The sequence below is a fragment of the Bactrocera neohumeralis genome, chromosome 4, assembly GCF_024586455.1.
Source record: "Bactrocera neohumeralis isolate Rockhampton chromosome 4, APGP_CSIRO_Bneo_wtdbg2-racon-allhic-juicebox.fasta_v2, whole genome shotgun sequence".
NCBI lineage: Eukaryota > Metazoa > Arthropoda > Insecta > Diptera > Tephritidae > Bactrocera > Bactrocera neohumeralis.
In genome coordinates, this window is record NC_065921.1 from 24,140,504 (window position 1) to 24,164,427 (window position 23,924).

Sequence of the window (23,924 nt, forward strand, 5' to 3'; positions counted from 1 at the left end):
GGCTTCGTCAAATATGGTCTTCATAAAATTATAAAGCAATATGCTAAAGGAGAGTTTATTGAATCCTCAAACAAAGGCATATGGTCAAACTTTTTTGAGTCAGCAAAATGTTTGAAATTTTTATAATTCGTGGAAAAAGTGGCCAATGCATTGCCATAGTAATAAATAGCTTTTAGTTAAGCCGTCGTATGTTTCGTATAGTGAAGTAAGTAGAAATTTGAGAAAAATTAATTTCATATTTACTTAGTTCACGAGCTTAAAAAGAATTAAAAATTTTATGAGTATATGAGTATTATTTAAAATCTTAAAAAATGCTAAAATTGCAAAATGTAAAGGAGTGTTCAGTAATCCAGTTTATTTTATGTACAAAGACAATGTTTTCAGTAAGAACGGTGAGCTTTTAATAAAAAAAAAATAAAATCCTTTTACATCAAAGACCCTTTTATCAATACAGCAAGACAATACAGTGGAATTAAATGAGAGGTGGGCATCTAAGAAATAGTTTTAAATGGCGAGCTCAATGAATTAAATGTCTCAGTAATATAAAACTAGAAAGCAATACTAACACACTCATTCATATTGAAAAATCAGTTATTTTCTCAAAAATTGATTATGGATCCCGCATATTTAGTAAAACTTCAAAAGGAAATTGGGCAACCATTACGTCCGTATACCACACAGCAGCGCGACTGGCAATTGGTGCTTTCCGGACTACTCCAATCGTAAAAATATTAGCCAAAGCAGGATTACCTACCTTAGGAAACAGGTTACTTTTCATCACAAAAAGCATGACTACTAAATTGGCCTATGGAGAAAGATCATCTATCAAAGCTGCCCTAAAAAATAGATTAAACAGAAAGCGCAAGACACATAAATTCGAGCCTTACAACAGCTAATTGACGCGGCAAAAGAAATGGATGTTCCTGTTACCATCCCAGCAATGCCCCGCCTTCGCGCTCTTCTCTGAAATCTTAACCATTCTTGCGTTATTTCGGACTTGATCAGATATAAAAAAGAAAACACACCGTCTAACGTTTATTTACAACTCTTTTTTTGAAAATTTTAAGCAAACACACTAATTGGGAAACTCTCTAAACTGATGGTTGAAAGCACAATAATATCGCCAGATAGCACAAAAGACTAGAGACAAGTATATAAACTTCAGTGGCTCCTTATCATCACTCAAAGCTATCTTTAACGTTAATTTTTCTGAGCAAACGATTTGCCAAATCAGAGATATACTTAGGCCCAATGTAGGAAAAATTAAACTTTCATGGATTCCCAATCATATCGGCATAGAAGGGAATACTCTAGCAAACGCCGAAGTAAAACTAGCAACTACATACATCTCACTTAAAACTTATAAATAGCATTAACAAAAATAACATCAGAAATGTAGGCAAAAAATTGTATCGTGAAGCCGAAAAAGAATGCTGGGCCAGATATTCGCACAACTGCAAAAACATAAATCACTACCGATGTCCTCCAATCTTTCCTACAACTATAACCAGGAGACAGTGCATTATATATACTCGCTTTCGACTTGGTCACACCAGACTAACATACAAACATTTATTGGGAAAAGACTCAACAGCCAGTCTGCGCATATCGCAGCTTGGAGAATCTCACAATTAAACATATAATAGAAAATTGTCAATCATTAGAATACGTTCGACTAGAACTAAAAAACCTTAACAGATTTTGTAAAATTTATCTGTGAACTAAATATCTATTTTGAAGTGTGATAATGTAATACTATATTTAGTTTAGTAGATTAATAATAATAATAATCAAATAATTTTTAACTAATAATTTTCCGCTGAAGTGCTTTGATGCAACCCTGTACCGGAGTTTATTTTAATCCGAGTATAAATAAACAAATACATAACATGTCCAAGAATAACACGCCAACTCTCAAACGATAAATGTCATTTGACTCATTTGAACACTTGTTGTGCTTGCTGACTGTTGCTATAACAACAAAAACAAAGCAAATCAAATCAAAAGATAGCAAACTTGACATTTGCTTAAAAATATACAAACAAAAGCATGAAGCAAAAGTATATTTTGTTTACAAACAACAGCAACGTGTCAAACAAATGTGAAATTTTCATTTCAATCGCATAAAAGTCACAGAAAACACGGAATTTTTTTTACGCTACGAAAATTTCAAATTTCAGAAATATGTGTCGAGATACTTCTAACGCTTAAATTGTAGTAAAAAATTCATAAATAATTTGATATTTCATCAATGAGTCACAAAGTTTTGCAACGCCAACCGACCAGCGACAAACAACGACAGATATTCGTGAATAGCGGCGCGTGTGTGTGGTGAAGTTCGCATTACGAAGCTGAAAATCGATTTGAGTGTGAAATAGAGAATTAAAAATTATATGACAGTGAGCGGTATACTTGTATATACAACTGATATACAACTGAAGAAACGAAAATCTACATAAGAGCAACGTAACGACAAATATTTTTGTAGAATCTCAGAAGCAATAAAAAATGGCCGTTTTCAAATTCGACATACGCAGCCTATTTCCACAGCCCATTGTGAAGGTCGACTCCAGCCTGTTGCCGCACACGTTTCACGGCAATCGGCGGCAAGCGCTCGAGGCCACCGCCAAAATGTCAGCCATTATCGATCATTTGGGCCAGCTGTCGGCCATCGCGCAGAAACTGAACATACCGATTACAACGGCGCAGAAATTACGTAAGTCGGACAATCAAATTGTCTACCTGATGGCCGATTTGGCTGAACTTAATAGTGGGCGTGGCGATGAAGTTGTCGGCTTGCTTAAGATCGGCATGAAAGATTTGTATCTCTTCGATGAGCTCGGTCAATCGCGTAAGGTGGACAATGCGCCCTGCATACTGGATTTCTATGTGCACGATAAGCGTCAACGCAGCGGCTTGGGTAAGAAACTTTTCCAAACCATGTTAAGCGAAGAGAAATGGGAGCCGGTCAAGTGTTCGGTGGATCGTCCGTCGGAGAAACTTTTGGGTTTCTTAAAGAAACACTACGGTCTGGAGCACGTCATACCGCAAGCCAATCATTTTGTGCTCTACGACGGTTTCTTCGAGCATGACAAAGCCAATGGGCAGCCGCGTGAAATGACGCGCTCGCGTAGAATGCTTATGGCCAATAGATATCTATAGAGTTTCGACTTCAAACTAACCTCAACTAACCGTACTTTAACAATTTATACAAAATATATTATATATTTTATTGACGTTTATATTTTTATTCAATGGTCTTAATATAGCACATATAGCGTTTCTATATCATATACGTAAACAGAAAAATATATATTTTGTTACTCAAGATTTTTGCTGATATTACTATAACATATTGACTGCTTAAAATATTATAAAAAAAAAATTATAAATAAAAGAAAAATAATGATAAATCGCACTTTGTAATTTGTAATTGAAACCCCTTATATTTATATATATATTGTATGTGTGTATTTATGTATTTAAAAAAAATAATAAATTAACGTTTAAATTGTTGAAAAATCCGTAATCTTTCAGAATATTGAAGTTAAAAACAGTGCCCTTCAAAAATACAAAAGATTCCATATAAGAAATTGATTTGATAGCCGTTTTTGACAGATTACGCGTGAGTCGTGCCAAGTTGTTGTTATTTTTGACATTTGATCATGAAAAGACTTGCGCTTGAACAACGTTTACAAATGGTTAAACTTTGTTACGAAACTTCACGTTCTATAAAGAATGTGTTTCGCGCACATCGCTTAACTTATGGTCAACATAATCGGCATACTGAGCGTACTATTCGCAACACCATCACCCATATTGAGACCCAGCATTCATTATAGGATAATATTCAACCGAATAGACCACGTCCAGCACGCAGTGAAGAAAATGTAGAGCCTCAGATTGAATTGAAAGCATACAAAATACATCTTGTGCAAGAACTGAAGCCGCTCGAGCATCCCAAGCAACATCGCTATGCTCTATGGGTTCTTGAAAAGTTTCAAGAAGATCCGACATTCTGGGATAAGGCCTATTTCTGGCTCAATGGGTATATAAAGAAGCCAAATTGCCGCATTTGGGATGAAGAGCAACCTGAAGAGATTCAAAAGCTGCCATTTCATTCAGGAAAGAAACCGTTTAGTATGGTTTGTGGGCCGGTGATGCCGATAAAAACATAACCGAAAAGTATCTGTGAACGTTATCGCGACATGATAACCGACTATTTGATGTCTGAATTTGACGCCCGTGATCTCTGTGACTTTTGTTTCAACAAGATGGCGCCAGTTCTCACATATCGCATCAATCAATGGATTTATTGAGAGAACACCTCGGTGAGCAGATAATTTCACGCTTTGGGACGTTCGATTGACCACCAAGATCATGTGATAACAAACCGTTAGACTTTTTTCTTAAGACCCCGGCAAACAACCGAAACTCGCAAATGGCCGCAACTCTCCAAGGCAAACATTAATTCTGAAAATGAGAGCAGAAGCGGATGAGGCGCTCCTAAAGTTTCTCGCTACGCTCAAAGAGATGAAGCTGGTAATGCTGAGGCAGAAGAACATATGTATGTATGTAACGAAGTAAAAAATAGGGTGAGCTAGACAAACTCTTTGATATTATCGGTAGCAGGAGCAGCTCTTCCACATGGACTGCACCAAAGCCAGCAGAACAGGAGTCAGAAAAAAGGACCCGGAAATATAGTGTGACTTGCAGTAAAAGGAAAAATAAATAGCCGACAAAACGAGATAAAAACACAGAGGAAACCCGAGACAGCACTAGACCGGAAAAATTATGACAACCTTCAGAATCAAAAACGGGTAAATAGGAAAGAGTGCAAAAAAAATCTGATTTTCATAAAATCGTTTCCCAGCGACTTCGGTAGAAAAAACTTTTTGCCTTAATAAATAATATTCTTATACTTCTATACCTCAAGAAGGACCGGTCGGACCAAAGGGAAAAGGGTGCTAGATGAGTAGGATTAGTAGAGCATGCAAAAGGGTGGTCAGTATCATACGGATGCGCATGCGTTCTAACCCCGTTTGGATCGGTAAGTGTTCATCCTTCCCGTCCTGCTATATGGTGCGTGGGCATGGAGGATGACACGACGTTACGCGTTTTTGAGAGAAAGGTTTTGCGGAAATTTATAGTATTTTGGGCATTGGCTACTGAGAATGGAACGATTAGTTGTACGACGACATTGATATAGTTCAGCGAAATCAAGAGACTGCGGCTACACTGGTTACGTCATGTTGTTAGGATGGATGTCCAGGTTTTAAGGTTTTTGATTCAGCACCCATCTGTGGAAGCAGAGGAAGACCGGGTGGAGGAAGACCTGGTTACACTTGGGTCATGTTGTCTGGATGAACGAAAAGACTCCAACTTTGAATGTTTTCGACACAGTACCCGTCTGACAGAGTAAGACCTGCACTCCGTTGGAGAGACCAGGTGGAGAAGGATCTGGCTGCACTCTCAAATTGCCGCCAAATTAGTAAAGAAGAAGGAAAAATATAGAAGGATATGTAGTTTTTAGCTATTTTGAAGGAACAATACATATTCTAAGTCGTCTTATTTTAATAATCAACACCAAAAAATACATACATATATGATAATGGGAAAAAACCTCAACATTTGGCACGACAATTAAAACGAGCGAATTTTTCTTATTTCACAATCGTACAATTGTTGAAGAGTTGCACAAGCGATGCTTTTGATAAAGCCACTATACACATTTTTATGGCCATACCTGTATAATTACAAAAATGCTCAAATACACAGCAAATAAAGATAACAAAAACAATTTGCACAACAAAAGTGTCTAAGCTTTCTTATTTCGCGAACAAAAGTGGCTTGCTTAAGAAGTGGTTTGACTAAAATTGTACAAGAAAGTTCAATAAAAATTTTGTAACACTTTTTTCTACGAAAAAATAGTTAAATGAAGGCGAGCAAATCTCGCCTTAAACGCGGTAAATGGTCATAACATTTTTGTTAGGAAAACCGAATGAAAACAATAGCCAATAACAATAAAGACATAAAAATTTATTGAGTTGTCGTGTAGACGAGCAACAAAACAAAAACAAAAAGAAACTAAAAATTAACGAAAACAAGTAAGGAAGGGCTAAGTTCGGGTGTCAAAATTTTATACCATAAAGTGATAATCGAGATTTCATTATACGTCATTTACATATTTTTCAAATACCGTATTTTTGTAAAGTTTATTCCGCTATCATCATTGGTTCCTAATGTATGTACTCGTATTATACAGAAAAGGCATCAGATGGAATTCAAAATATTGTTATATTGGAAGAAGGCCCGATTTCACAATTTTGTACATGTCATCATGTTAAGAAAATATTATATACCGAATTTCATTGAAATCGGGGTTAGTTCCTGAGATATGGTTCATAAGTGGGCGCCCACGCCCATTTTCAATTTTTAAAAAAAGCCTGGATGCAGCTTCCTTCTGCCACTTCTTCCGTGAAATTTAGGTGTTCTGACGTTTTTTGTTAGTCGGTTAACGCACTTTTAGTGATTTTCAACATAACCTTTGTATGGGAGGTGGGCAATTATCCGAGCAGCCGAAAAAACGAGCTTTGCAAGCTATAGTAGTTTCGGATATGTTTAGAAAGAGCACCAACAGGTGTAAGAGTTCACAGGAGACGCACAGAAACGCACAGGCACATACAAACCCTGATCACTTTGGTATATATAACCCTATATCTGACTCTTTTTAGTTTTAGGACTTACAAACAACCGTGTGTCTACATATACACATATTTATATTTATTTGTATATATGTGTATATGTATTGGTGTTTGTTGGACGGCGGTGGCTTCTAGCTGCGTTTTTATTCAATAATAATTTGTCACAGATTGAAATTGTCCGTTGAAACAAGTTTTTGTACAAGCAAATATGAGTTTGCTTGCAACAATCCTGTCTTTCAGCGTTGGGCAGCGGCAGCGGTGCTCAGCTTTAGTGGCTGTGTAAACACACACACATATGGATGTACTTTGTAAGTTGGCATGCATGCATGTACTTATGTTGGTAAGTCACGTGGTGAGTTATTTAAAATGCTGAGGGAGGTATGTTAGTTAAGTTGCAAGTTGTTGTCATTATTTAGTAAGTCGGAATAAGTGCAGTTAATTAGTGAGTTTATAAAATACTCGCACTTGGCACACAACTCTAGGATTGTGTGTGTATGGTTTCGTATTTCTAATGCAGAAAAAAACTTATTTCGTCAATGAGGAAATACCAGCGGCGAATTAAGAGACGCCAAACTAGATGTTGGCGTTACAAATTTGTGATTGACATAGCTTGCTCTAGATATGTTTCCTCTATTACTTATGTAATACTTAATCAGAACTTAAATATTTAAAAAATATATTGTGACAAAAAAGCACCCGGAAAATATAATGCAAATTCCCTGAGTAAATAATATTTCAAAAAAAATTTAGTTTTCTAAATTGGTAGGAGTATCCTAATTACTCTGCCAAATACAATAAGAGCGCGATCTGTCAACACTTGGGCTACATGGGTTTACGGGTTTCAAAAAATCGATTTTTTTTATGTCTTATTAAATTCGACAACATCTCTAGAATATTTTCCTAAATTTTCAATTTGATCCGAGTTATAGTTTTGGCAATACAACCTTGTGCGCTTGAGGCTAGCTGGCTATGTGCGCCGTCTTTAAACGCGTTTTTCTCGAAACTGTGTTTTTGAAGTCGGTTGGCAAGATTTTTCGAGAACTACTCAACCGATCTTCATGAAATTTTCCACAGGTCCTTGAGACACAACTCTTACAGACTTAGACGATGGATTTTTTTCGATTACAACTATTTGAAAAAAAATTCGCGAAATTTCACTGAAATTTTTATTTTTTTGTAAAAATGTCTGCCAAAAATCCTATTTTCAACTTTTTTTCCTTTGTCCAAGTTCTAAGTTAAGGTTTTAACTAAAACACGTATTTTTTCACTTTAGATGATTCTGTAAGGAGTTATCTTGCCAAGGCGGGCGCATCTTTTTTCAATGGCCGAGTTTAAAATATTTTTTTCCAAATATTGCAGAAATTCTTTGTTAATAGTGTACGTAACAATAAAAATTGTAATAAACTATTTCACTTTTTATATGAGAATTATGTTGAAAAAAAAAATGTTTTTTACACGAGGAAACCCATGTAACCCCTTAAGTCGTTACGCTTTAGTAGAGCGTTTGCAATGGATAAAAATATCGAACAAGGAATTTGTCTTCAAATGATGAAAATATTAAAAAAGTGAAGGATGTGGTGCTTGAAAATCGTTAGACAAGCTCTAGAAAGATTTAAAGAGAGGTCAACATCACTCGTGATTTTGGTGGCTATTTTGGGTATAAAATGCGTTCTTGTTCGACTCGTTCCGACAAAGCTGACTTTTTTTTTTAAAAAGAGTACTGTAAACAGTTCTCTATGGACATTCTTGATCGTGTGAATTCCCATCCCACATTCATGGAGAGCATTATAACTGGCGATGAGACATGTGTTTATGAGTTTGAAATGCAAACAAATCAACAGTTAGTTTCTGAGGGACAGACTGTCAATAAGGAGTTCTATTTGAAATAACAATTTATGGATTTTACACGATGATAATGCACCATCGCATCGAGCCACGATTGTGACCAAATTCAAAGCCAAAAGCGCATTGAATATCCTTTGCTTCCGTGTGATTTTTTCTTCTTAGAAGCGTTTTCTTTGATACTGTGTTTTTCAAAGCGATACCCACGATTTCTCAGGCTCTACTGGACTAATTTATTTAGAATAATAATCGATTATACCAGTTAAGTGTAATAAAAAATTAATACCAGTGTAGTTGATTTATGCCAATTGCTCGTTCGATTCACTGCTCTTCTACTATCGATTAATTTTTTTTTGCTCTTTTATGTAATCTTCTCAATTAGAAAGCAGGGCTCAAACATTAGTGGCAAAGAAGTAGGGCATGGAAGACGGCTAATGAAGTAAAAATGTAGTGTAAATAGATTATCTTCATAATTGAAGATACGAAAGGTATGAAAACTAGATGAATACGCAAAACAAAATCTCAAACTCTCATAAATAAGCGATCTGAGTAATGCTAGTGCAATTTATAAACACAATAATATAGTGTGCTGTAAAATAAAGGGGAAACGAAACGACGTACCAGAAACAATTCCACGCCATGACACGTTATTTAGCTTAAAGGGTCGACAAACGCCAATTGAACTAACTAAAATCTTCAATTTATTGCTTTAACATAAAAATTATGGACCTTAAATTAAATTAAGCCTATTTGAGGATGTAAGTGCCGAATCTTTGACTATAAGCCATAAGAAATATCTGCTTCTATCCAGCTAGCAAACTCAGCCAGCATCTTCCCAGCGGTACTAGGTATAGAAAAGGCGTGTGGTGTTCTATTGAATAACATACATGAGGATACAGAAAGCAACCATATATAGTACACTGTCTATCCGTCGTTGCTGGCCTTGTCGACGCCACAAATTAATTCAAGCGTAATCTACAATTGAAATATTTAAGCTTACTAGCAGGTCAGCTGCACTTATCCATAATTTGTGTTCCTGGCCAAGTTGGCCAAGCTAGGAGGCTCTTTGGACGAATCCGAGACCCACGCTGAGAACGGTCAAAAGAGAATTTTGTACTTATTTTGAACAAATAGCTCAGAGCAGGTGTAAATCAATAACAAACTGCAAGATAACGAAGCAGATCTGGCTCAAGTACTTATGATAAGACTAGTATTTATTGTATAGGTACTGAAACAGTAGTTATAGACTTACAGCTACTACAACGGGACATTGGCCTTTTTGCATAAAAGTCCTAAATTAGTGCATCAAATTACCGATTTACTCAAGCTCATAATTCTAATACCTAGAATAATATGAACACAAACAAACACCTAACTAACTGTCACTACATCAGATAAATACATGGACGAAGTAGGTTTTTAGAAAAAATCTTCAAGAAGTTAGTGATATAAATCAATCGGCAGAGAACCATAATATTAGGCGCCACCCCCACCAACAAGGAGGAAATCGGAGAGATAAAGTAATTAAGACATATTCTATAGGATACTAACACACAGAAATTGTATTAGCTTTTCTGCAAATCACTTAGGCTGAAAGGTCATAGGCACTTAATGTATGTACATGTCCATCGGACGTTTAATATTCAGCTTGTCTTTACAATTAAATAATAAATTTTGACATTTTTAAAAAGCCATTTGAACAATTTTTACACGAGTTTATGACGCAAGGTGAATATCAGTTAAAATTTGTTGTGTTGCAAGGGTTCTTCTTAAATTTTAGAGATAGAACCGGAAGAAATATATGTGTCTAAATAATATAAAAAAATATTGACTTACATTTTATTTTGTTGCTTTAGATTGCTGTTATATTGGTGTCCGGCTTTTGCTGAGGTTTTCTGAATACTATCCGACTTAACGTATTTTGATTGATGAAACCCTGAAACTGTAAAGAAGACCAGATGTTAAGTTTTTGACTTTATTGTAATAAATGTTATTTTATGTTTCCTAAATAGTAAAAAGGAGGATGGTGTTAGGTGTAGATGTTCACAAAGTTCCCTGATCGCCATTCACTTGGGAGCGGCCAAAAACGATTCTTTTACATATGGTTCAAACAGCTCACGACTTCCGATCTTAGACTAAGTAACCTCTGGGTAGCCAAAGAACATTCGTTTGAAGGTGAGCTACAGTGAGAAGGCAAACCATCACTCCTCAGGGTTGTGTGCTGGGTTTGGGACCCGCCACGTAAAAAACGCTACCAATGAAAAGGAAGCAACAGCGCTTTGCGAAAAGAAGAAACGTGCGCTGTTGTTAACTCGGCTATAACCACGTAATCGGTGTCTACGCCAGTAAAGAAGAAGAAGAAATAGTAAAAAAAATTAAATTCACGTTTGTATTTCTGATAGTTTTTAAGCTTTTCCTTATGATTTTCAAAAACTTTCAGTTTCGTAATATGAGCGGTTTTCTAGAACCACAGACTCTAAAAAAAGTCGCATTTGAAGAAACTTAAGGTGGTTGAAACTAAAATTTTACTTCAACCCACATATGTATTATATATATGTATCGTTACATATATATCTTCTTCTTCTTCTATATATATGTATATAATACATATGTAACGATCGATAGACGGTACCGAACATTGTGTGTGAGCTGCTTGGTTGCAAAATTCTTTTATACATATGTATTCTGTATCCTATGGTTTTGGAGCGGAGAATCCTTTTCCATTAATTTCGCGTTTTGCTATTCTCTTAGTTAAACTTTAACCATTTTGGACCTTAGTTTTTTTGAAGTCAAAATTCCTTCTCTGGGTTAGAGCGGGCCAGCTTTTCTGTCGATTGACGCCAGTCGATAGCGTTTCAGGTGATTGTGTCTGAATTTCGTCTCAGAACATGTCCGAGCAAGTGCCATTTTTTATTGTTTGAGAATTTCGACCCATAGGGTTGGTTGATTTGTGCATAAGTCCTTTAAGATTAAAAATCCTGCCGTGTGTATTAAGAACAGTCGCGTAATGTTAGAGCTACTAACTAAGAGATGACAACTATTAAAACCATATCTTTAAGTGAGGCTTCGAAGTCACGTACCATAAAGCGGGAATACCGCAGTAAACAGACTGAGCTGTGCATACCAACAATTAAAGAGAAATAAATTTAATTTATATTTGGTTTACTACTTGTTAATGTTAGCATTATAATAGTTTTCATTAGAATTTATAATTAATAGATTGTTCAAACTATACTGATCGCATATCTACTGCTAGATAAGATGCGATGAACTTCCGAGAAATTATGCGGCAACACGGCATACCTCCACACACATACAGATACGTAAGTAAATACAACTTTGAACTCCACAAAAACACCCACTTGCGAAGAGCGCTGCACAATTTGTCTCTTCAAACGCTAGTAGGCTTCTCCACATTACACACAGGCACACAGTTGTCAAATGCTGTGGAGCACATATGCTCAATTTGCCCTTTACTCTCTGCTACGACGACTCTTTGGCATGGTGTATTGTATCCTCAGAATTTGTGTACATTTTTTATTGCTACCTTAATAAAAGTGATCGCGCCTTCTGCCGCTCTTCTTCCTCAGTTGGTTGCACATCACTGCGGCAGCTGATTACTCAAAAGTGTTTTCGAGGCGTTTATAAATGAGTGCGACTGCTGTGACAATCGTCTGAGCCAACACACACACACACATGTACACACACACACAGACACAGCGCGCAGCGTTGCAACCAGTCAGCCAAGTAACCAACCACAAATTGTGTTCACTTTATATAAAAAAGTGTCTTTTTTATGATGTCTGATGAGCGTGTATGGGATGCAATAAAATGCTCATATTTCGTCTAATGATTAGGTGTTCTTGTGATCTGGTCATCTTGTGATCTTGTGTGTGCTGTGGCTGTGTTGGCCGCCCGATACTCATACTAATGAGAGATTATAAATTATGGCAATATTGCCCATCTTTTCAAATGAGATCGCGTATCTACAACCGAATTTACATGCTTTTCATCACGCATACACGCACACACGTATAAATAGAAATTCAGACACACATAACACACACGTGTGTTGCTTATTAGGTCTATAAAATTTTAGTAATCAGTACACGCTGTTGGGGTTGTGTAATAATTCTAGAACGCACTGATTAGATTACCGAGATCTCACCAACGCTAGGCATAAGCACCTAATCTACGCTGACAATGGTTGCAAGAAATAATCTGTAGTAATATTCTAGAAATGCCTGCTGCGCTGCAAGTGCATAAAACTCCATAAAAATGTGCCAATTGTAGTCAGGAAGTAACTGAGTCGAAGGTTTTAGGTTAACTTTTTCAAAAAAATTAAAATTCAAATTTGATTTATGATTAGGAAATATATCTTAAAAATCGCTTAAAAAAACGTAAATTTCGGCTGCACCAAAGCTACATATATTTCCCTTCACAAGTGCCCTTTTATACGTATAAAAAGGGTATAAAAAGATCTTTATCTTGAGCTTGATCCGTCAGTTTGTTTGGTAGCTGTATGCTATAGTAGTTAGATCTGAACAATTTGATCGCAAATTGTGGCGATGTCTTGGATAATAGTCTATGCAAAATGCTTTGAAGATACCTTGTCAAATAAAAAAGTTTTCCATATAAGGGTTTTAGATTGATCGGTCAGTTTGTACGGTAGCTATATGCAATAGTGGTTCCTATAAATCAGCAGCTTCTTTCTTGGTGTGAGATGGACGTGTGCAATACTTTCGATCCGTAACTCAAAAACTGAGGTATTATTTCGCGTATAGTATATAGGCGGACATGACAATCAGGCAATGACAAATCGACTCAGCTCATCAGTTTAAGCATCTATAGTTATGTATACTTTATAAGATCCTAGACGTTTTCATTTGAGTGTTACAAACATCGTAGCGAACTTAATATACCCTGTTCTTCTTCTTTATTCGCGTAGACATTGTTTACGCGGTTATATCCCAGTTTATAACAGCGCTTCAAACGTTCTTCGCATTCGCTGTTTGGCGCCCATTGGAGATTCCAAATGTAACCAGGTCCTTCTCTACCTGAAGAAATCTTCTGTGCTTCTCCCGGCGTGTACTGCGTCGAATACACTCAGTTCGGATTCGATTCGGACGACATGACCTAGGCAACGCAGCCGGTGTCTCTTAATTCGCTGAACTACGTCAATGTCGTCGTATACCTCGTACAACTCATCGTTCCATCGACTGCGGTATTTGATGACAGGAGATGTTATTACAAGGTCGGTCTATCATCCCAGGCTGCTGCTTCCTATTCATTGGGAGCATTTTTTACGTGGCGCTCAAACCCAGCACACAATCATGGGAAAGTATGGTTCGCTTTTCCACGTTAGCTCGTCTTCAAACGGATGTTCTTTAGCTACCCAGAGGATACTTGGTCTACCGAAGGTCGTGAACTGCTTGTGGCATATGTAAAATAATCGTTTCTTGCCTCTTCCAAGTGAATGGCGCTCAGTTCACTTGCGTGAACTTCTACACATGACTCCATCCTCCTCCATAGTGCGGAATTAGTACGCCTAAATATACCCTGTTCAGGGTATAAAAATACTATATGTTACTGAAGACGATTGGTTTATTTGTAGAGCTCAGGCTATACTGGATAAGTGAATGAGAACCTGATATTTGTTAAAAGAAGGAATCAAGAAAAATTGGTAAACTATTTGCATATGTGCCTTAAAGACTTAAAATTAAGTAGTCTAGTCAGTAGGATAAGCCTAGTCAGTAGGATTATTTTGTGACCAATCGAACGCAGAGGCGAGTTATAAAATCAACGATTGTCAGCATTTCATAAGGCGCTAGTGGGATTTTTCTTTAGTCGGGTTAAACGGACAATAAATAATACTTTTTGGCCATTTTGAGGCGTTTGAAGCGATTAATTGCAAACGACCGGATTTGTGGGGAAAAAACCGTTAATTTTTCGATAATACGCCATCATATTCTAGCATGATTGTGACTGACTTTTTAGACAAACGTGAAACGAAAGTCAGTTTTCAGCAAACGATTTCGCCAAATTTGGCTCTCTGTGACTTCTTTGCGTTTTCGAAGCTGAACAATCCGCTTTGGAGAACGCGCCATTGCATTCAATGCCTATTAAAAGACAATCGGTGAAGGTACTGAAGGCCAACCCAACCAGGGCTTATAACAAGTGTATGAAAAATTAGATTAAGAATTGTAGAAAGTATTGGCTTAAAAGGAGCCTATTTTCAAGGCGACAATAAAGATTTGTATTAAAATAGCTGAGTATTACGATTAAATTAATTAATTTATTTTGAATATTAAAAGTAAATTATCTTAATTATTTTTAATGATAAAATCATCAAAAAATATTTATGTAATTCCACAAAAAAAAAATAATTTAATATTTATATAATATCACTTGCACAGCATCTTTTATTCCATTTCAACACTGATCCGCTCTAAATGGAAAAATCTTTAGCTTCACTAATAACTTAACGGCAAATATGTGCCTGCGGGTGACTTAAATTGCTTTAGTTAATGACTTTCCATGTAAAATCAACAAATACTCGATCGGTACAAATTGTTATGTTATTCAAGTTGGCGAAAAAAATATAATGAAATTAATAAGAGGAAAAAAAAACAAAAACATAAAAAATGTGAAAAAATATATAACAAATTAAAACTGAAATTCAAAAGCAAATTAAATTAAACAAAAATTAAATAGTATTAAAAAATAATAATAAATAAAATAAATGAATAAATAAAATAAAAAAAATAAAAAATCAAAGGAAAAATATTAAAGATTCAAAACCAAAAATTATAAAAAAAAGTTAATAACATAACAAATTAAATAATTTGGCAAAGTTAACATCGGTTGAATGCATAAGCAAATAAGTTTGAAAAAATCAAATTAGAGATAAGAAACAAAAAAATAAAAATAAAATTAAAAAATATAACAAATTAAAAAAATTAAACAAAATAAAATTAAATATTTATAAATAAGGTTAAGAGAGAAAAAAATAATTAAGATGAAACTATTTTATTAATATATTATTATTTAAGAAAACAAAAATTGTAATTTAAATAATTAAAAATTTAACAAATAAAAAACAAGTTAAAAACTAATAATAAATGTAATAATAAGGATAATGTTATTAATTTTGGCAAAGCTTACTCACAACAGTTTAATGTAGTAAAGAATAAATTGAATAAAAATCATATTAAGAAGAAGTAAATAATAAAAATAAAATTAAGAAAATAAAACATATTAAAAATAAAATAATTAAAATACTTTAAAAACATAAAGTAAAAAAATAAAATAATTAAAAATATTTAAAATTAGGAAACAGTATAAAATTAAAAAAAAATATTAAATTTAAATAAATTAGTAAACACCACAAAAAAATTAATTTAAATATTAAAAAAAAACTAATTTAACAAAATTTAATTTAAAAATAAAAATATACATTACTAAATTATAATGAAAAAGTAAAAAATTAATTTTAATAAAAATAATAATAATTAAAACAATATAAATTATAAAATTTGAAAAAAAAAATTAATTTAACAAAATTTAATTTAAAAATAAAAATATACATTACTAAAATATAATATAAAAAAGTAAAAAATTAATTTTAATAAAAATAATAATAGTTAAAACAATATAAATTATAATATTTGAAAAAAAAAACAATTTAACAAAATTTAATTTAAAAATAAAAATATACATTACTAAAATATAATAAAAAAGTAAAAAATTAATTTTAATAAAAATAATAATAATTAAAACAATATAAATTATAATATTTGAAAAAAAAAATTAAATAAAAAAATTAAACAAAAAATAATAATTTAAAATTACTAAACCAAAACACTTAATTAAATATTTGAAAAAATTAAATCAGCTGGACTAAATTTCATAATGTACATAAATATGAATAACTGAAATATAAAACAACTATAAAAGCGGAAAAAATTAAATTTAATTAATAAATATTATACTGAAAAAAAAAATTTTAAAACAAAACAAAAAATATTGTGGAAAAAAATTAATTAAATAAAATAATTATAATTAAAAAAATTATTTTGACGAAACGAAACGAATTTAAAGCAAAACAAAAAATATTGTGAAAAACAGTTAATTAATTAAAATAATTATAATTAAAAAAATTATAAATTAAAATTTTCAAAAAAAAATTAAATTAAATTAAGAAAACATAACAAATTTGAAATATGTAGATTACATACAAAAAAAAACAGTAACACATATTTAATTAAAAATTGAAAACCAAAAGAAAAATAATTTAATTTTCAAGTAAATAAATTTTACTAAATTAAATTTAAAAATAAAAACATGCATAACTTAAATATAATAAAAAACGGAAAAATTTTAATTTAATTATAATAATAATAATTTGCAAAAAGTTATTAATTTGAAAAAAATAAATTAAATTAGAAAAATAATAAATTAAAAATAATAATATTTATTAAAACAAAAAAATATATATTGTGAAAAACAGTTAATAATAAAACAAATTAAAAATAATTTAAATAATTTAGATAATAGTAATTTTAGCATAGCTTACAAGAGTTGAATGCAGTAGCGATTAGTGCTAAAAGGCTAAATATACCACAACCTCGCATTGTTTAGCGTTACATAAGCATATTACTAAGTAAATATGAAATTTGGAGATGGATGTACACATGCAAACATGCAAGCTCAACTTAGCGTAGTAACAACAACACACATAAAGTGGTACGAAGTCAGTTCATTCAACGCTTAGCTAACCGATCATGACCATCAAGTCCATCATAAGCAACTTCTTCAATTCAAATCTTGAAATGTTCAAACTAAAAACCCAAACAGTAGGTGGTTGGCTTTCCGAAGGTACCTAATTAATGTTTGCTAATGAAACTAATATAAGCCAGATTAATTAATATCTTGTTTACAAGCAATGGTTGTTGTCCGAAAATGATAAATTAAAACACACGCGTGTGTAGCAAGAATGATTATAGGTTGTTATTGTTATTGTTGTTGTTGCTGTTGCCGTTACGCTAAGAGTTGCGCACCAAAAAAGGTAAGCAGACAGAGCTGACAATGAAAAATACGGAAAGAAACGGCAATTGAATGGTGGAACCTGCTGTAAAGTCGCTAGTATTCCATCATCCGTCACATTTCCACAAATCGCTCGAACGCGCATGTGTTTGCGCGCATGTATGTGTGTGTGAGTGCATAGGCGCGTGTGTGTTTCTAGCGCATGGGAAATGTTTAGTCGCGTAGACGAGAAAAAAGCAAAAATAAAAACAACTGCCCAAGTAAAAGCAGTAAATGAAAGAAAAATGAAGTGAACGCTACAAAAAAATAAATGGAAAAAAATTACAAAAAAGACGCTGAGAAATCCCCAAATACGAGTATGTTAACTAAAATCGTTCAACTTGTGCTGCATGCCCCGCATTCTCCAACGCTCTGCCAACACTCGGCCACGCACATTACTCGCTCCATTCCGTTCTGCTCTGCTTTGTGACTACTCGTTCCAGCTATGCCTTCAAGGTTAATCAAACGTAGCGAAAAGCCATAATGTGCGCCCAGCTCTTTCTTCTTCTTCACTTACTTTCTTTCGTGCGCAGTTCGCCTTTCAAATGTGAAGTCTATTTCTAACTAACTGTTAGCTGTCAGTGCGTTCGCTCTGCAATCTCGGCCCCTGCCCCGAAGCCAACAGCGATGATCTTCACAACTACCCGATTGCCGAGCTCTGCCCGTTCGAGTGCAAAAGGAATGCATGGGGACCTCAGAGTGTGTTATTGTATTTAGTTGTTGTTGTTGTTGCTGCTCGTACGTTGGTGATTATGAAAAATGATGTTTGTTTCAAATTTTGACAGCATTTCTTTGTATCATTAGTAGAACTGTAACGAAAGCACTCATTACCTGACATTTACCTAATTCACTCTCACTACAACCGATACACCGGCCGGCGTTAATGCACTCTCACAAGTGGCCTCCACCGATTTGAGGCAATTTAAAGAAGATATTAGAAATTTGTTTCACCCCAAATGATTGAATGATTGAATGCAACGCAATTTTCCTTTCTTAACCGCGCACCATTTTCCAAAACACCGTATGCATTCGTTGATAAACGTCAATTATTACGCATTAACGGGTGAAAGAAATCACATGCTGTCGTTTAATGGGAGAACAGTAGTCGCATTGTGTACAATAATTGCTTTGGAGCGAAAATTATCGGAGTAAATCAGAAATTTATAAGAGTACACGAGTACTGGATTAAGCTTCGTGTGACGATTGCCACGAAAAGATTGCCGTTATGTGGTAGTCGCCATCGTGAAACCACTCAGCATCGTTAATTCAATGAATATCAAATGAAATATGAATAACGGTATTCATTAGATTTTTTCTGCACAACTGGAACTGCTCATCGTTCGGACACTCGGTGTCCGAAAAGAAATGGAAGTGTACTGAGCCGTACTCTCTGACAAAACTTATGGAATTCAGTACGAGTTTTATTAAAGTCTGCGAGAGCAAGAAGCCAAGTGTTAAAAAGATAAGTAGCAGTTGGAAGGGCTTAAGATCACTTTATCGGAATCCGAAACCCAAACTAAGGTAGAATAAAAGAGAAAGCGATTGGAGTAAGCAAGCGATGGTCTTTTGTGCCCTTCCCTCATTCAAAACGACTCACTTAGGCCCATCATACTTATAAATTGGAGAAACGTGCTAGGCGCTAGAGAGTCGATGTATTCTCTGCTGAGATAAGTGTATCCCAGGACTTTGTTTCTGCGCCTACAGATTACTACACACTCGAGAAGCAGAAACTCCGAAGTTTTATTATTATGGTATATGGGTGTCACTTGAGTCCTCGATGCCAATAGGAGTTCAGTTTGTTTTTGCTACCAAAGCTTATTATTCTCTACCGTTTCCCCCTTTCGGAATAATTTCTTAAACTAACACTAAGAGATACTCTGTTGTGTGAAAGACTAATTTGACCTTATCAGTGACTTTAGACCTGGAAAATCTATAATCGACCAGATTATCACTATGCGCCAAAACTTGGAAAATACCCATGAAAGGAAGATCGACACACACCACCTTTTCGTCGATTATAAAGCCACCCTCGACAGTATGACAACGAATTGCCTCTAAGCTGCTATGTCTGAACTCGGTATTCCCGCAAAGCTAATTCGGCTATGAAAGCTGGCGTTGAGCAACACCAAAAGCTCCATCAGGATCGGAAAGGACCTCTATGCCGATCGATACCAAGCGAGGTTTCAGATGAGGAGACTCCTTATTGTGTAACTTCAAATCAACTCCAAACTAATAAAGAAAGAATGTACATCTGCTGGCGTACGTCGCCTCAAAAACCGTGCCGTTAGTTCTGCTTTCTCCAGACTGGATAAGGAAGCGAAGCAAATGGGCCTGGTAGTGAACGAGGACAAGACGAAATATCTCCTGTCATCAAACAAACAGTCATCGCACTCGCGACTTGGCTCCCACGTCACTGTTTACAGACGTATCTTCGAAGTCGTAGATAATTTCGTCTATCTTCAAACCAGCATTAACCCCAACAACAAATTCAGCCTCAACGCAGAATAACTCTTGCCGTCCTGCTAAACTATACGTTGCAGAGGCATGTAACATCTTATGAACCGACGTTAAGAGTTTTCGAGAGAAAAGTTCTGCGGAAGATTTATGGTCCTTTGTGAAATGGCAACGGCGACGACATGGACATAGTTCAAGGAATTGAGAGGCAGCGGCTACGCTGGCTGGGTTATGTCGTCCGAATGGATGAAAACACTCCAGCAAGAGAGGAAGACCGTTGGAAAGACAAGATGGAGCAGGACCTGGCTACACTTGGAATATCTAATTGGCGCCAAACAGCGAACTCACATCTTAACCGAAAAAGGGTTTTTATAAGTATTGACCGTCATCTCAGCCAAATACATCAACCGTTCATAGTGTCTGTGTCTAGTAGAATATATACAAATAGCTTGGAACTGAAAAAAGATCTAAGTGAACTTTATGCCATAAATCTATACATATATCGTGTATATTTAAATTTTCTGTGGAACAGTAGCAATGACAAAAATTCTGGTCTCCTGGCGGTCGCAAATTCTCGCCAACGATTATAGTAATCACACATCACAGGCGCCGATTTGATATTCTGGCAATGAGCAGAAAATTGCAAAGTGAATCAAGGTAATATTTCAAATATGGCCTATACATAACTCGACATTATCCTCACACACAAGTAAATATGTAGATATAGTACTAAGCGAATATTTTCACATTTCACCCATATATGTGTGTTCATAACGAATCACTCCACTTTTGACTCTCATCATGCGCGGCTTCTCGCAGAATATTAACTTCGTCGTTTCAACACGCTTACGACTATTTTTAACATCCGAAGGAGTCCTTTATAATTACACATATTAAAATAGTTGCCATTATGACGTAGTCACATATAAATATGAGCTATAAATGCGGAGCTTGGCTGGAAATATTTCTAGACTATGCTAGCTATCATTGCCAAATGGACAGCTCATTGTGAGCAGATCGATTTCAAAGAAATAACCACATATTCCGAATATGAATGCACACGCGCAAATACCTACATGCTCGTACAATCGCTACAATCATACACATAAATAAGTATATACATAAATGCGTGCAAATGTGGACCTAAGCCAAATTTGGTTGTACCCAGACGGTTTAGTGGAACGCTCTCCCATACGGCGTTAAATGGCAAAAATTATAAATATAATTCTCATTTTTGATTTGTTTTTCTGAGTACACATGTAACTAGGTCTATGTACAGCTGTGTGAATAAATAGTGCAAACTCTGCGCGGACTGCTGGAGGTCGCTCTAGTTATTTATTTTAAAAATTTCGCCTATTTTTATACCCACGGGCACACGAAACACTGAAGGTATTTTTGCTTTGTACAAACATTAGTTGTTAATGTTCGGAATCATGGTATACTACTGTGCCCAAAAAATAAGGTGACATTTGAATTTAAACTGCGCGCGTCGAAGGATTTGGAGAATTGTTTTTTTTTTTTTTTTTAGGTTGGTAGTACTGTCAGTCACATTTATGTCAAATTTCATGTCAAAATATTCATTAGTATTTGAGATACGTGTCGTTTTGTGAGCTGCCAAAAGTGAGTTTTTCGTTTTTTGCGATGTCGAAATTTGTTGAGCAAAGAATTTACAATAAATTTTGTTTACGGAATCAATTTTCTGCTGCTTATACGTTGAGGATGGTGCAGAAAGCCTTTGGCGATGAGGCTATGTCTAAAAAAATGTTTACAGGTGGTATAGTGAGTTCCAAGCCGGCCGTGAACGTGTCGAAGACGAAGAGCGTCCAGGGCGACCATCAACCTCAACCGACGAAGTTCACGTTCAACAAATCAAAGATTTGGTGTTGAAAAACCGTCGATTAACAATTAGAGACCTTGCTGATGAAGTTGGCATATCGAAAGGCTCAGCCACTACTATTTTGAAGGATGTTTTGGGCCTCAAGCGCGTCAAATCTCGACTGGTACCGAAAACATTGATTTTTTTGAAAAAAGGCGTCGCGTTGAAGTGTGTGAAACGATGCTTTCTGACTACCAGGGTGTCATGAAACGCATTACAACTGGCAATGAGACTTGGATCTATGCTTAGAACCTCGAAACAACCGAACCAAAAGAGAGCCGAGACCAAAAAAATCGCGCCAGAGTCGCTAAAAAATCAAGGTCATGTTGACTGTTTTCTTCAATTATCGTGGTGTTGTGCATTATGAATTTCTTCCAATCGGTCAAACAGTCAACAAGGAATATAATTTGAACGTTATGCGTCGTTTGCGTAACGCTATCCGCCTAAAAAGGCCGGAATTGTAGAAAGACAATGCTTGGTTTTTACACCACGATAATGCACCATCCCATACTGCCCTCGTAATTCGTGATCATTTCGCCAAAAACTCAACCCATATCGTTCCGCAACCAATGTATTCACCTGATTTGGCACCGTGCGACTTCTGGCTATTCACCAAGCTCAAAAGACCGCTCCGGGGACACCGTTTTTATACGATAGAGGAGATTCAAGCCGCAGCGAAGACGGAACTGAAGGCCATCCCGGAAAGTGACTACAACCAGTGTTTCGAAGATTGGAAAATCCGTTGGCATAAGTGCATTGCATCGGGAGGGGATTACTTTGAAGGGGATGAAATTGATTTAGAAGAATAAATAAAAAATTTTCAAAATAAATACAATTTTTTGGGCACAGTAGTATATCGACCCCTTTGGCCTTTATGCTTAGCAAAGTTCATCTTGACGCAATTGTAGGAGTTCTTTGTGGACAGGGATAGATAGGTAGTAAAATTTTTGTACTACGACCCATGGTACAGTGTCCTATATCACATATGAACCATTCCCTGTGGCTTTATGTGATGTCCACGTAGATGGAACCTAGGGCCTTGAGCATCCAGAATTAGTTCATCTTGCCGCAATTGTAGGAGTTCTTGTAGGACAAGTGTTCCCCCTGCAAGATTAAGCGCACCCAGTTGCACACTGTTAGGCGGTTCAGCCTTCCAATACACTTCTCCACTAAAAGCAATTTAACCTAATACGCTCAGATCACCTTTAGTGCCGTTTGACTATCGCTGAGTATACGGATGTGCTGGTTGCGATGGTTGCGGTGGAGATTGATTTCTGCTTATAGTAAAGATTTATGCTTGAAAGATGGTCGGACAACGTCCCATTTGTATGCATAGTCTGGTATGCGGTTCCGCAATGCCTGCTCCTATGCCTTTCGGTGTTTTCGTGCCGTCAATGTACAACTGGATAGGTCTGAGCTTTCAGTAGTATGTCGAGCGTGGAATCGTTCCACTCCGCTTTACTGCCGAGAGTAACTCTGAACTGCTTTGTAAAGTTAACCCTCTTCGTAACGCCGTCCCTTGGCAGAAATGCCAGTGGTGTGTCTTTTCCTAAGGCCTTCTTTTGTTGAGACGACATTACCTTCCCTTTGCCGAAACCCTCTGCTGCCATTAGCAGCATAGTATGTTTCGCTACCTGTTTGATCACTAGTTGTAGCAGTGTGAGCTCCATGAGTATGACTTCAAGTCAGACACAGGCGAGCCTTTGCAGCTTTAATAATTGAGGGCCTTTCGAAGACTATGTTGCCTTAGATACCCAAACAACCGGCCATAAGTGGCAATAGTTACAATTATGGCATACAGCCATCTTATGATACCTGGCTTGCAGCCCCAGGATCTGTCGGATAGGCGTCTGCATATCATGTGACTTGATGGCTTTGGACATTGTTAAATCTTCATGCCTACTCTACCGTAAGGTTGAGTCTAATGTGGGGCCAAGGAATTTGAAATTTTAGACACCTTCAAC

The 23,924-nt window shown here is 35.7% G+C and overlaps 2 protein-coding genes across 2 annotated transcripts in view; one reads left to right on the top strand and one right to left on the bottom strand.

The window, feature by feature from the left end:
* Positions 1 to 23,924, bottom strand: part of LOC126754464 (uncharacterized) — a 213,850-nt gene that overhangs the window by 97,392 nt on the left and 92,534 nt on the right. Inside the window, exon 3 of the mRNA XM_050466433.1 lies at positions 10,383 to 10,488. The gene's annotated coding sequence lies outside the window, so the exon portion shown is untranslated. The remainder of the gene's footprint in view (positions 1 to 10,382; positions 10,489 to 23,924) is intronic.
* On the top strand, positions 1,933 to 3,469 carry LOC126757323 (alpha-tubulin N-acetyltransferase 1-like). Its single transcript, XM_050471131.1, has one exon. The coding sequence runs from the start codon at positions 2,509 to 2,511 to the stop codon at positions 3,160 to 3,162; it is 654 nt and encodes a 217-aa protein (XP_050327088.1). The 5' UTR covers positions 1,933 to 2,508; the 3' UTR covers positions 3,163 to 3,469.